General features: G+C 38.8%; 1 protein-coding gene across 1 annotated transcript in view; it reads left to right on the plus strand.

The window, feature by feature from the left end:
- The first annotated feature begins 9,776 nt into the window (after positions 1-9,776).
- The window catches only part of LOC111240226 (transcription factor E2F3-like), a 9,349-nt gene continuing 5,139 nt past the window's right edge, over positions 9,777-13,986 (plus strand). The window contains exons 1-2 of the mRNA XM_022770194.1: positions 9,777-10,035; positions 12,297-12,641. Coding sequence (XP_022625915.1) covers positions 9,919-10,035; positions 12,297-12,641 — 462 coding nt within the window. The 5' untranslated portion in view covers positions 9,777-9,918. The remainder of the gene's footprint in view (positions 10,036-12,296; positions 12,642-13,986) is intronic.

Genomic DNA, 13,986 nt, shown 5'->3' on the forward strand with positions numbered 1-13,986 from the left:
AAGTTGGAAGGAAGGCAACGGTACCGTAGGTCCGTGTACTTTGCGAACAATGAATTTGTGATTTGAAATGAGAATTTAGAAATAGGGAAAGAAATAACAGTAAACCACTCGCTTCCTGTTTTTTGTTTTGATAATAAAAAATGGAGCATATGTTGCATTAGTCGTGCAGTGGATGTGCTTTGCTGCAGCTTTTGCTGTTTTCTACCAGGTAATTCACTAAAAACTTGCGTGATGTTGCTTCGCTCATGTTATTACAAACTTTGGGGATAAAACTAAAACTAAAACTCTGCAGAGAAAACATGGGTCTGGTAAAACCCAGATGAAGGTCAGCAGGTCTATATTAGAGCTGTTTTGCATTGTTTGTTTCTCTTACAATGAACTAAATATTGCCAACCTCAGCTTCTATCAGGACATCTTACTGTGATCAATGTTGAAGAATCAGGGGGGGATTACCTGTGTTTGCAAGTTACATAACTTAGTGACATTATATATAAAACTTCTTTCACCTGAATGAGAAATCATGTATATGCAGAAACTACTCCTTTTCAGGGTTGCAGCATTCATGGCAGTGCAACTTAAATTAAGAATTATGCCTATTTAGCTTAAACCTATTTTAGTTGCAGAAACATTAAGCAAGGCTGCAAATTATGTTCACTGTTTAAAACTACCCAAAGTTTATACCAATATGTCAGGAAATTCTTTTGCCACTATCTATGGGATGATGAGACAACATACAAAATAAAGTAGTCACTACTGAATAAGCAACATTAGTGGTTGGCATATTAACACTGATGGAGAAATTTATGATAGAGAATTTCAAGAACAAGAGTATTGCTTTTATTTATTTTTGAATGAGGCAAAGATTATGACATAAAAAACAAGATGAAGAATTAACATGTTTAATGCATTGACTGTACATAGATAAACCTCTCTAAGCATCCAGTAAATTAAAAGACACTGTGTAAATCTAATCAAAGGATTATAAATCACTATCTTTTTTTTAGTTTATATTTAAATGAAACTAAATACAAATTACAATTGTTTCCACTGACATTACACATCTTATCAAACTTTGATAAGAAATTGTATTTATAAAAAAATGTTATTGAATTTTATGGGACCCCTGTGCATTACTGTCATTTCTGATTAATACAAATTCTAGAAAAATGAATGTTACTTTTTTAGTAAAAACTTGTGATGTTAGGAGTCCTAGCAGTGTTTATGCCTTAGTCCTTTGCACTGAGCAATCTAGGTTTCTCTGTGAAAGCCAGATTCATGTGAATTCCTCAACACATGAATCCGAGGTGAGCAATTCCATCCACAGCAGTCATCCCTGGTGCCTCTCAAGCCCTCTGATCTGGTCCTTTGCTGTAAAAGAAAAATAGCTGTAACATTTCAAACAAATGTCCAGGCAAGATGGTCGCTTAAGTGTGAATCTGTTTTATAAACCTTTAGTACACACACATCTCTAAGGCTGATAAGGTCTGAGTGCTGATACATCTTATTAACCTGGAACAAATAAACGAGGCATAGGGGTCATGTGTATGATGGTGAAAGTGTGAAGACCTGGAAAAAAAATCTTTCAAAATTCCAAATGGAGTAGAACATATAATGCTAACTTTTTATCAGCAAAGGTTTAAGACGGGAGGTGTAGTAGATGCTGCTAAAACAGAGTGACAGGAGAGTTGGGGAGAGAGAGGTGATGACATGCAGCAAAGGGCCATGGGTCAGCTCCAATCTTTGTCTCCGTCTTTCTCCTCTGGCAGGCCTTATTTGAATAGGTAACCTGTTGGAACTTGGAAATCAGTAGTCTGCCAGTGTTGTTTGATGATTGTTGTATTGAGTATCATCAATGAGACTTATAATTCCACATTGTAGCACCTAATTTACAGCTCTCTCTGCTGAGCTGATATTCAGTGCATTAGATGTTTAGTTTGCACCATATAGTGGACAGATAGTAGAACTACATCATCTCATCTGGGATTCCCCTGGCACAGATTGGGTTTCTGATACAGGTTAGACTGGTTTTGACATCACTCTGATGTTTTTTAGACTTGGACTCTGAAGTTATGAGGATGTGACTCGTCCTCAGATCAAACACACACAGACACCAGGACTGACGAGGGAGAATGAGCAGCTTATTCTCTCCAGATGTTTCCTCTACACATGAAGGTGGAAAGTGTCTGTCAGTTGACCTGAAGTGAAATCTGTACATGTCTGATGGACAGGATCACTTTGGTCACATTGTGTTGTATCACTATTTGACAGGAGAGTAGAACCTATCTTGATGCTGAGCTAACAGAAAGTCAAAAAAATGTTCACAGACACAGAAATACTGTTGAAATATTTCATTAAATTCAGTTATTTGACCAGGCTGAGAGCTGCAGCAACATAAACAACACTTCCAAACCAACAACAATCAGTATCTTCAAACTATAATAATATGAAATAAATATTATATCTATAAGATCCTGAATCATTCACTGTCATCACATTAAATTCTGTTTCTGGAGTGATGTAGAATATTTTTCGGGAGTATATCTGCATTTTGTGTTTGACAGATTATCATACACTCTCAGTGTCTTAATTATTTATTTTTCCTGGAGATGATGTTATTAATGTGAACCATAAAGGTTCAAGGCTCTTTTAATGCAGCCATAGATTCATCGAAACGTCAGTACTAAGGTCCTTATTGTCTAACACTGATAAAGAATAAGGACAAAGTAAGGTAAGACATATAATATATGACGCAACAATAGCAGCTATAAAAGACGACGCTCACGTACAAAGAGTCTTAGCTTCTGATTGCAGCTGAACTTTCTGGTTGTAGGTTACAATGGTTTAATGTCATGTTAATGTTTCTAGACTTTGGCTGTGAAGTGAGGAGAATGTGACAGTGTCCTCAGATTGATCATGATGGATTGATGAATATGGAATTGCAGCAGCTTCTTTTTTTGTGTTTCCTCTAAAAAGAGAAGGACGAACAAGTCTGTAGTTGGATGTAGAGTAAGTTATGCATTAAAAGATTAACCTCAGTAGAAGTCTGTGCAGTTAAATATTACTGAAAGTGCCAACCTCAAATGCATCTCTAGCTCTGTCACATGGTTTTTTAGAAATGTTGACAACTATGACTTCCTTCCTTTGACAGCAGCTGTAGACTCAGCCAGCTGCCGACTCTGCGTCCAGTTACTAACCACTGGTGAAACTGACGAAGACATCAGACTGCACAGGAAGATTCTCACTCTTTAAACTCCGGTTTAAAAGTCTCTAAGTTCTGTTTTTTAGATATTTCATCAACTTGTTAACTTATTTCATCAACCAAAAGACAAAACAAAAAACAGAAACTTGTGTATTTGAATGCAATGCTCTGGATTAATCAGCCTAAAGCAGACATCAGGCTATGATGAAGCTATTGTTCTTTTAATGCTTGGCCTACTTTATAGAGGACAATGTCTTTACAGTGCTCTGCTTTACCTTTATTCTATCTTTGATTGATATGTAATTTTAGTCTATTCATAGGAGAAACCAGTAAATCAAAATATAAATAATAAGCAGGGACTTTTCAGCCCTGATTATTGTATGCAGGTCTTTTCTAAGACTTCCTGTGACCCCAGCAAGGGTGAGGGTATTTAGTATGTTGGCTGAGAGATCTCTGTGTATTTATAAACCTGGGGAGGACCAGCAGTTTAACAGGAGGAACTCACATACACTAACATGCACACTAACATGCATTCACTGCCATACAAGCCACCAAATTTTCTGAGTTCATTCTCTGCAGGATGCCATTACTCCACTATATTTTTACATAGAAAATAGTTGTTTTCTGGCATATTACTGTTTAAAATCTTGTTTACATGACCTATATAAGGCTGCAACATAACAATCTGTGAAAAAAGTGAAGGGGTCTGATCACTTTCCGAATGCACCGTATATTCCAACTGGTACTAGCTTAAAATTTATGAACTAAGGCCCATCTTGAACTCTGACTGCTAAGTAGTTTTCCATCTCAGCAGTTGTTATTTTACTTGTATACCAGAAGAAGATTTTTGGTAGTAGCACTATTAAAGTAAAGTAATTACAATATGATCTTTATCTGTATAACAGATTTCCAACAAATGTGGTCTTCACAGGGACTATTGAGTAAAAGTGTTTTGAAGAAGTGTTTTAAAGTTTCTGGAGGTTTTGGTTCCCCTTTGTTAGGAACTGAGGAACAGAGTGAGGGGCCCCACGTAAGAATCTGAAGCTTGTTCACAGTATAGTGCTGTGCATATGTGATCCCAATCATTGCTCCTCCATCACATTTCTCTGTGCTGAGCTGATCATGAGCTAATTAGATGGTCAGTTGGCACCATCTAGTGGATAGAAAGTAGAACTACACCATAAGATGTGTGATTTCTCTGACACTGAGTTTAGGGCACGCGTCAGACTGGTTTTGATGTCACTCTGTTATAGTAGTAACATGTGGTATGTATATACTATATATTGTGAGGTAGTGTCCAGAGCCTGAGCTTTGGACAGGCTTATTTGAGAAAGAGCTTTATTTATTTTTTATGACTGTGATTAAAAGCATGAGATGAATGTCACTCTGAAAGTGTGTGTTGAGGTTTAATCAGTAATTCCGAGGCAGGTTTTAGATTGTAGTCCTAGTTTCACTTGCAGTACAATAGAGGTGATTCTAGGAAATTTGATTCACACAAGCTCAGATTCCCACATCACACACTCCAAGTATGATTTACTTCAAAGGTATATCCCTATGGTCCTGGATTGCAAATCAAGTCATACTTGCAAACTTCTGCAAATCATGTATGTGCTTTGTCTCCCTCTGTTCAATCTGTTTGTGGTGAGAGAACCCAGAATCCTGCAAATCTATTGTTTAGTGGAACAAATTAACCAGTTTCAACTACTTTCAAGCTTTGAACTGTTCTGCTTTAACAATGTTCAGTGGTACTAATCCAGAAAATTAGCTGCGCAGTTCAATTCTTTTTTTAATATTGGCAGGAAAAAGATGACAACACTTGAAGAGAACCTCTTGCAGACTTTGGGAGCCGAGGACTTATATACTTAAATACTATACTAGTACTTAAATACTATATATACTTAAATATTCAAATGGTAACTGCAACAACTAGAAAGCTTCCCAGCAATCCCAAAGCGTCAACTGGAGGATGCAGATAGGGTGGACACAGTGGATTTAATGATGCATACCTACTGTGTAAACTACGCTGAAATCACTAAAAGGATTTTGGAGAAGGATCTAGTAAAAAATTTCAGAGACACCATCCCAGAAACCACAGGTGAGTTATGGAAATATTCAAAATGTTTAAAATGGGACGTTACAATGATATCAAGGAATGATCTGTTGAAGCATGGTGGACTCAAATCTTGAGGACAGTTTTCTTGTCATCTGAAAGACTTCTTTGGTAGTGACAGATGGGAGGTTAGTCACAGGTGTGTACTCTCTTTATGGCCATTTGTACATTGAGAGTCATTGAGGTCTCATGAGTCAATGTGAATGTTTGCTCCAAAGTGCTTGTTGGATGGTCCAACATCATCCTAAATCGGGAGGCTCATGTCTGACCATTTTTGTTGGATTACTCCAAAACTGACAATATACATACAGTATAATATCATTTAGCTTCTGGTCCTAACCTTGTTTGTTTGACTTTTATCTAGATTTTTTTTTCACTTCACCGCCTCTTGCTGTCTGTCCATCAATCTACTGTCTCTACCAGATGAGAAATGAAAAATAAATAAGTAAAACCCAAAATTGGATCGTTATTTTTATTGGATTTTCTTACTTTTTGTTTGGAAACAGAAAACTAATAGACCACATGATTTCATTTTATGTTTTTGGTTTCAAACAAAATACTGATAAAAGGAATTGCCAAAAAATTATAATTTTGATTGGTTTTTCATTTTTTGATTCTGACATCAAACTAATTTTTTCTGTTTTGGTTATAAAAAAAATAACAGTTATACAGTTTTAAGTTTTTAAATTACAATGAATTACAGATTATCTGATGATACCCAGAAACCCCCTGTCCCTCAAATGCATTTGTTTTTATTTTTTTGTTAAAGTGTGTAGATGGAAAATTAGTAAAATGTCAGGTCAAAGGTTACACTGTTCTGTGCTGCAGAAAACAGCTGTGAGAAGGTCAAATGGACTGGAAACCATAACAATGATATGTGCTATACTGAGTTGATGCAATGGGGTAACTAAAGACAGCATTAAAAGGCATTACTTATTATCCATTTTACATATGCATAAATCTAACCTGAAGAAGTTCCACCGTGTGTTTGAGTGGATTCATTGTCCATGTATAACATGGACATTGAATTGCACTTCATACACAGATATAACAACTCTGTTTTATTTGGAATTATAATACAAAATCAAGCGTTATGTTTCCCTTTTACTATACCCTTTTAAAAGATAATTGACACTAGTATAACTAGTCAAGGCCTGCTGCCAGTGGTCAAGGCCTCCAACAAAGCTCTGTACGTGGATGAACAAAATTATATCACAACAATATGAAATTTGTTTGATATTTTACTTGTTTAGAATTAAAACATGTTCTTTATTACCAGTTCTTCTTTCAGACTGAGTGGCTGTAACCTCTCAGAGAGAAGCTGTGAAGCTCTGTCCTCAGTCCTCAGCTCACAGTCCTCTACTCTGAGAGAGCTGGACCTGAGTAACAACAACTGAAGGATTCAGGAGTGAAGCTGCTGTCTATTGGACTGGAGAGTGAACACTGTACCCTGGAAAATTTCAGGTCAGGATACAACTGTTTATTAGACAGCTGATCTTTTAAAAATTGCTTTAACTGCTTTAGGTTCCTGTTAGTGAAGATATTCAACATCTGCAAGACTTTCCTGTTGACATGACTTTCTAAAACACTGAGTTTATTCATTTTCCTATCTCCAGTCTGTCAGGCTGTCTGATCACAGAGGAAGGCTGTGCTTCTCTGGTCTCAGCTCTGAGCTCCAACCCCTCCCATCTGAGACAGCTGGACCTGAGCTACAATCATCCAGGGGATTCAGGGATGAAGCTGCTGTCTGCTGGGCTGGCTGATCCGCATCGGAGACTGAACACTCTCAGGTATGACAGACAACAAAAAATCATTCTGTGGAGGTATGTTTCTTTCTTTTATTTCATGTGCCCCTGCTCTAGTCTGTCATCATAATCAGACGTCTTATTTCTCGTAATTTTGTTCAGAGGAGTGAGTCAGCCTGAAGTAACAAACATGGATGCCTACACATCTTTTATCCAATGGAGAAATCCCTTCATTAGAGAACATAATTCTCATTTTAGCCATGATAGCAGGATGGATGTAGGTATGACAGTGTTGACTGATTGGTCCACAGCTTTGGTCCAGACTCTAATATCTCAACAACAACATATGGGGTTGAGATCTTGTTCAGATATTTATGATCCTCAGAAGATGTGTCCTCTGTCATAAATTGTGATCTGTTAACAGTCTGTAATCAGTTTAGTAGTTCATTTGTAAATTCTGGTCAAACTTAATTTTAAGGAACAACTTGCACAGACCAATATTTCACATTCTGTTGAATCATGCAGGAGGAGAGCAATAAAAATACAGAGCAGTGGTGACTCTTGTTTGTATGTCACATTATCTTCTACTACTTCTACTACTTCTGCTTCTTCAGCAAAAACTGAGACTACAAACTGTGGCTACAGTTGCCGCTGCAAAGCTAACATGCAGAGAAGATGACTTCCCATACCCAGCACACCACTTACAGACAGTGATACTCACAATTCTCCTTCAGCTGTAGCTAACATCATACCAACAATATATCTTTGCAAACTAGAAAGTAAGTTGAATGTATGTGGGCAAGTAATTTAATGTTGCCGGAAATACAAATATGACACCAGTAAGTTGATTAGCTATCACAAACATTAGCAAACAAGACACATGTTCACATGTCTGTGAACTGGAACTGGACACAAACACAGTACACAGAAACCTCAAACTCTCTGACAACAGGAAGGTGACACGTGTGACATACAATCAGTCATCCTGATCATCCAGACAGATTTGACTACTGGTCTCAGCTGCTGTGTAGAAATGGTCTGACTGGTCGCTGTTACTGGGAGGTCGAGTGGAGAGGAATGGTTTCTATATCAGTGAGTTACAAAGGAATCAGAAGGAAAGGAGCCAGTAAAAACTGTAAGTTTGGAGGAAATGATCAGTCCTGGAGTCTGCACTGCTCTAATGGTGGTTACTGTGTTTTTCATAACAACAGAAAAACACCCATCACCACCTCCTCCTCTGCCTCTCACAGAGTGGCAGTGTATGTGGACTGTCCTGCTGGCACTCTGTCCTTCTACAGAGTCTCCTCTGACACACCGATCCACCTCCACACTTTCACCACCACATCCATTCGAACTCTTTATCCTGGATTTGGGCTCTGGTCAGTGGGCTCCTCAGTGTCTGTGTGTTCTCTACAGGGGGGAGAGTCTTTGTAAGTGACAGCAACCTCAGTTTAAATGTTGCTGGTGGACGAGGTTTAACTTTGGTTTCCATTGGAATCACTGACTGTACCCTTAATGAATCTGCAACCTAATGTCCTCAATCTGTTCTATGAACAAGGTTAAAAAGCTTTCAGATTCTGCATTAAAGGAAATGGGGACAGTTGGAGAACCAGGATTGACTAATTGATCAATTGTAACACATGGGTTTGTGCTGGTTGGAGGTGATGAATGCAAAAAAGTATTTAGCCATTGCATCTTTAACTTCACAGTTGTAAGATTACAATAAAAATTGCATACACTTATAGTGAACTGAGAGCTTTGATTTCTTCTACTGTGTCTCTGCTTTCCTTCACTACTTTTCATACCACGGATTCTTTCTGTAATTTTTGTTGTTTCACTGCGTCATACTGTAAAGGCCTTGCAGGAGTACAGAGGTAAGTTAAATGTTGATGGTTAAAACACATGCCGAGCGCTTTGGGTGGAGTACATCTTGTTCAAAAAGTCAGTTAAGAAAGGAAGTAAAATGATCAACAAATTGGATATCTCTATTTCTGGAATAGCCCTTTAATTAGATATGAAGGTGACGTAGGCAGCTAAACTTGGGGGCAATGGTGTCCAGCAGATTGCCTGAAGTATCTGAATCTGAACAAAACTACATAAGTATTTATCTTAACATACAAAAAATATGAAATAAGACTCCAGAGACATGTAAGAAATTTATTTCCAAACAGGCACTCTCTGCATGACAGACTGCTGGGATGTTCCCTGGTCTTTAGGTCTACCTGATGGAGTCTGATCTCCACTACAACCTGTGTTTCACTGCATTGTTTCAGCCTCTAGATGGACTCATTACACCAGTACTGATTCCCATCGTCCTCTCTGTCCTGATTCCAGGGTCCATACTAGTTGCTTCTAAACTGTTTTCTGTGTTCTTCAGCGTTCCCACTGGAACTGGGACTTTATCAGATTAGGTGTTCTGAAATCGGTGTTGGTGTAATTAAAGAAATAAAACTTAAATAAAGACATGAAGGACCAGGATCTGAGCAGCAGCACCATCTCGTGGTTCAGGATTTTGAAAACATGAGTTTAACTTGTTTATTTTAAAATTTTGGTTTCGCTTCTTTACCTGGATAAATAACTGGATCTAAGTACGTAATACACTATTAATACACTATGTTATAAACATGGTGTGAACTGTAGATGGCGCACAATGGCTCCTCTACTTCGCGCTCCGGTTGTTGTACATCCAGGTCACGGCCTCCTCTCTTTCCGGTCTGAAAAAGTCCGGTGAAACGCGACTTAGACCAAGCCTCCACTAGTGATGGTGGACTTGCTGTGGTTCTGACTTTCTGGTGATAAACGTAGCCCGAATGTGCAGTTAGCCCGGGTTCGCTCTGGTCTGAGTTGGAGGAGAAACGATTAGCATGGTGAAGTGTGTCGTTTCGGGGTGTCCGAACCGCATGGTGAACGTTAACCGGGGGATCTTCAACCGACCACCGAAGAGGTTCTTCAACTTCCCCAAAGACCCGACCCGAGTCAAGGTACGGACTGTAAAAACTAACCGCAGCAGACGTGCTGCAACCTGAGTGTCATTTACAAACTGTCCTGAAGGACTTGACTGGTTATCTGCGTGTTACAGCCAGACCTCACTCGAGAGACGGTCTTGTATGGTTCCCATAGAAAAGCTACTGGAAGGGGGTGTGCGCTACGCTTTAACGGAGGTTGGGTGGTTAATCACACGTATATTCACCAAACTATCCACTTGGTTCGCATCTTTGAAGTTATTTACCGCGAAAAACAAATACAAATTCGAGCTAAAATGTCGCTTTTGCCTGGGTTGTCCGAGTCTGTTTTTCACCGCGGCATCTTCTTCGCCTTGTTTGAAAACAAAGTTCTTGAGCAATTGACATTTCTTCTTTGGTATATGTGATTTCAAACTGTATTTTAAATTTTTCAAGAGAAAAGCTCCCAGGAAGAAGCCTATAAGTGGTTGTGCAAATGTGAGTCTGGTGAACTCTCCCACCTCCTCTACAGCTGCTTCCCTCAGCTTCTCTAGTAAGACTCCCGGAGTGTGAGGGAGGTAGAACCCCGCTTCAAAACAAGTGCAGCTCAATCTTGTCATCGCGAGCAACGTGACGTCATGGGGTTTGTTAGCGTGAAAGTGCTTCATTACTTATCATTAGCTAGCTAGGGACAGCACTGACTTCATGGAAGGGCGTTTTGAGTCAGGAGCACTGGTGGCTCGCCGCTTTAACAAGCTGAAGTCCGAGGCCGCTCCCTCTGTGTTTAACTTTTCCTCTCATAAGGTTGGGTGTACAGAATGTTCGACCCAGTCTACTAGCGAAGAGATCCATCTGTCAGAGCGGAGTGAGGTACGATCAGCAAGGCAGCGGTTACCAGAAACCCCAGGCAACACTATATTGAGGTCTTATTTTTTTGAACAGTGACCCCAGGGTTATGTTAAGCAACACCAAAGCAAGGTCATTTCGATTACTATGAATGGTGTAATTATACGATATGCGCACCCAACACATCCACTGAAGCAAGTTCAACACAGCTTCCTTACTATGGCAGGATAGAGACCAATATCCACCAGTATCTCCATTGAATTAAAATTATGAAAAAATAATATAAATGATAAAATTAGCAGTGGAAATGTATTTACAGCAGGAACATAAACAGAGAAGCTATGTATGTGTTTTTGTTTGTATCATAGAAATGTTTAGATTGTCCACAGCAGTAAAGTGCCTGTGCATTGTCAGTACAGGCTATCTTGTATTTGATCTCTGTTCAGATAATGTGGGTAAATTTGAATTTCCATAGCCATTTGGTAAAAGTGAATTGCAAAAAAAAAAATTTCCAAAAGACAGTATGGTATCTCCTCTGAGGACACAGATCATGTCTTCACTCAACCAAAATTGTGCCTTACTGGAGAAGTATTCCGTGTCAACAAGCTGCGTGAATTAAGTTGTACTACACATCAGATATCTTTCATTACTGTAAACTAGGGCTGCACGATATGCAAAAAAAAAAAAAAAGATTATTTTGGCAGATATTGCAATATGTGAATGAGATTTCAGTTGGAATGGTTCTTTTTGGATTTAATTTTCACTGGAAAAACATTTAAAAATGAGGGTGACTTTGGTTGGGTCTTCGTATACCAAACATTTTTTTTTTTACATCTGTAGAATATGATTTGTAGGCTGGGACGTCTCTGTAGCACCACAACGCATATGGTGCTAGCAATGCATAACAATGTTGTGACACATTTTACCTTTATCAAAAAAACTGCGGCTCCTGCAATTCTTTTATTATTTTTTCAGCTCTTTTGATTTGGATATTGCACTGCAGTTTTGATTATATTTCAATTAATTGTGCAGCCCGTACCGTAAACATATCTGGCAGTGCAGTGTGCCTGAGTCATATGGACGAAGTTGATAACTGTTCAAGTCTGTCAGTGTGATGCTACATAAAGAAAAGTAAAACATGGCATCTTAAGTGCAAATGTTTTGACAAGAATAAATGTAACACTTTTTTTTTTTACAACTTTATTATTTAAAAAAAATGACAGGGTCCCTCCCATTGTTATGTAGGGAAATGGTCTGAAGAGGTCAAAGCGCCAAGAACATATGAAGTATTGTAGTCTTGGTTCAGGAGTTCTGGCCACAGACTGCAGAAAAACATGGCTGTGATGTTGGGACTTCGGGGAAGGGTTAAAGACTGGAGGTTGGATTTGGAGAATGGATTTATGGAGTGTAATTCAGTCCAGCTGACCTACAGTAATGCTGCTGACTTTGCTCAGGTATGGCTGGCAGCGCTGAGGGAGACAGACAAGCAGGACTTGACAGACCAGCATTTAATCTGCGAGGACCACTTCCTGCCAGAGGACATCTCCAATAATGGGGTAAACAGTGACGCCATTCCCATCATGCCCCCTTGCTTGGATGGGCCACTGAGCCTGATCAGCCCCTGGGGAGAAGAGACCTCTGAGGAGGAGGAGGAGGAGGACCAGTGGGTCACCAGAGGCTGTGATGACGATGATTATGATGATGACGATGATGATAATGATGATGATACTGGTGCAGGTGAAGGCGGAGATGATGCCCCTGCTGCACCACAACCTCCTGCACCAGAGCCACCACAGCAGGTTTGGAGACTGGTTTTCTACCATTATGTTTTCTTATGTGATGCATGGTTTCTGCTGCATATCTATTTTTAAATGTGACATAAATAAGGTAAATATTGAATATCTGCTTTAACCAAGGGCCTGTACATGGTATCATATTTACCTTACAAATACATTATTAAAGCATGGTGTGGCTACACTGAAAAATGTGAAATCTCAGTTTAAAACATGTAGAGCTGCAACAGTTAGTTGGTTATCACTTAGTTGATCCACAGAACAATAATCTGCAACTGTTTTGATAACCAATCAAATCATTTGTCAGTTTCCATGCAAAAATATGACTGTAAACTGAATATCTATGGTTTTTGGACTGTTGGTTTGACAAAATATGTTTGAAATAGGCGAGTATACTCAATGTATCACGGCTTATTCCACATGGGATGTATAAAATGATAATATGGCAAACATTGAGTATAAATTGTCACATAATTGTTTTTAAGACAGCAGCATGAAGTTCTATTTGGCGTTTCACTCCTCTCGCTCTCCGTCACAGACTCGCTGCAGCTGCTGCTGCTGCTCTGTCTTTCAACATACAGTTTGCCTTGACGTTTGTTTACCGTCATTCAGAGCAAATGCAAAAGAGAGAGACAGCACCTGCAAAATACTGCCCATCACCTGTTAAATTATCAACATAATTATAGCCAACACTCGGTTTCTGCTATGGCCATCTAGTACAAATGGTTTCCTCTTTCTCTCCATGCAGTTGCTAAAATGGTTAGAAATAAGTTGTGTAAGTTTTATATTTTTTCATGTCTGTGTCATATTCATATAAAGTCCAAACACTGAAACTATAGGCTAGTGAAAGGGGTCAGTTATATATAATGTTGCTGGAATCATATCAGTGTGACTATCAACAAATGTTTCCCTGTCTATTTTTTGCTGGGAGCCGCTCGACACGGGTGACAAACAGGCGAGATGCTGAATCTTTAGATCACACAAAGCAGCAGGGAAGCATGAGAGTGTGTCTCGCGATATAGCCTAAAAATATTGTGACATTACTTACAGGCCGTATCACCCAGCCCTAATTTGTAGACAGCACCTTGGACTCAGGGAACGCAGGAAGGATATGTTTCACTGTTGTCTCACATTTTATAGAGTAAAAGACAACAGATTATTTCAATGACCAAAACAACTGTTAATCACAGCCGCAGAGAATAAACTTTTAGTGAAATAGGGAACCTCTTGTTTCTGTTAAAATATTTGAATATTCACAGATTTTGGATTTCTAAATGTGATTTTAAAAAAAAAAAAAAAAAAAAAAAAAAAAAATAAAAAAAGGGAATTAAAATTTTTTTTTAAAAAAAAA

The sequence above is a fragment of the Seriola dumerili genome, unplaced genomic scaffold (genome assembly GCF_002260705.1).
Source record: "Seriola dumerili isolate Sdu_G_001 unplaced genomic scaffold, Sdu_1.0 BDQW01000025.1, whole genome shotgun sequence".
NCBI classification, from domain to species: domain Eukaryota; kingdom Metazoa; phylum Chordata; class Actinopteri; order Carangiformes; family Carangidae; genus Seriola; species Seriola dumerili.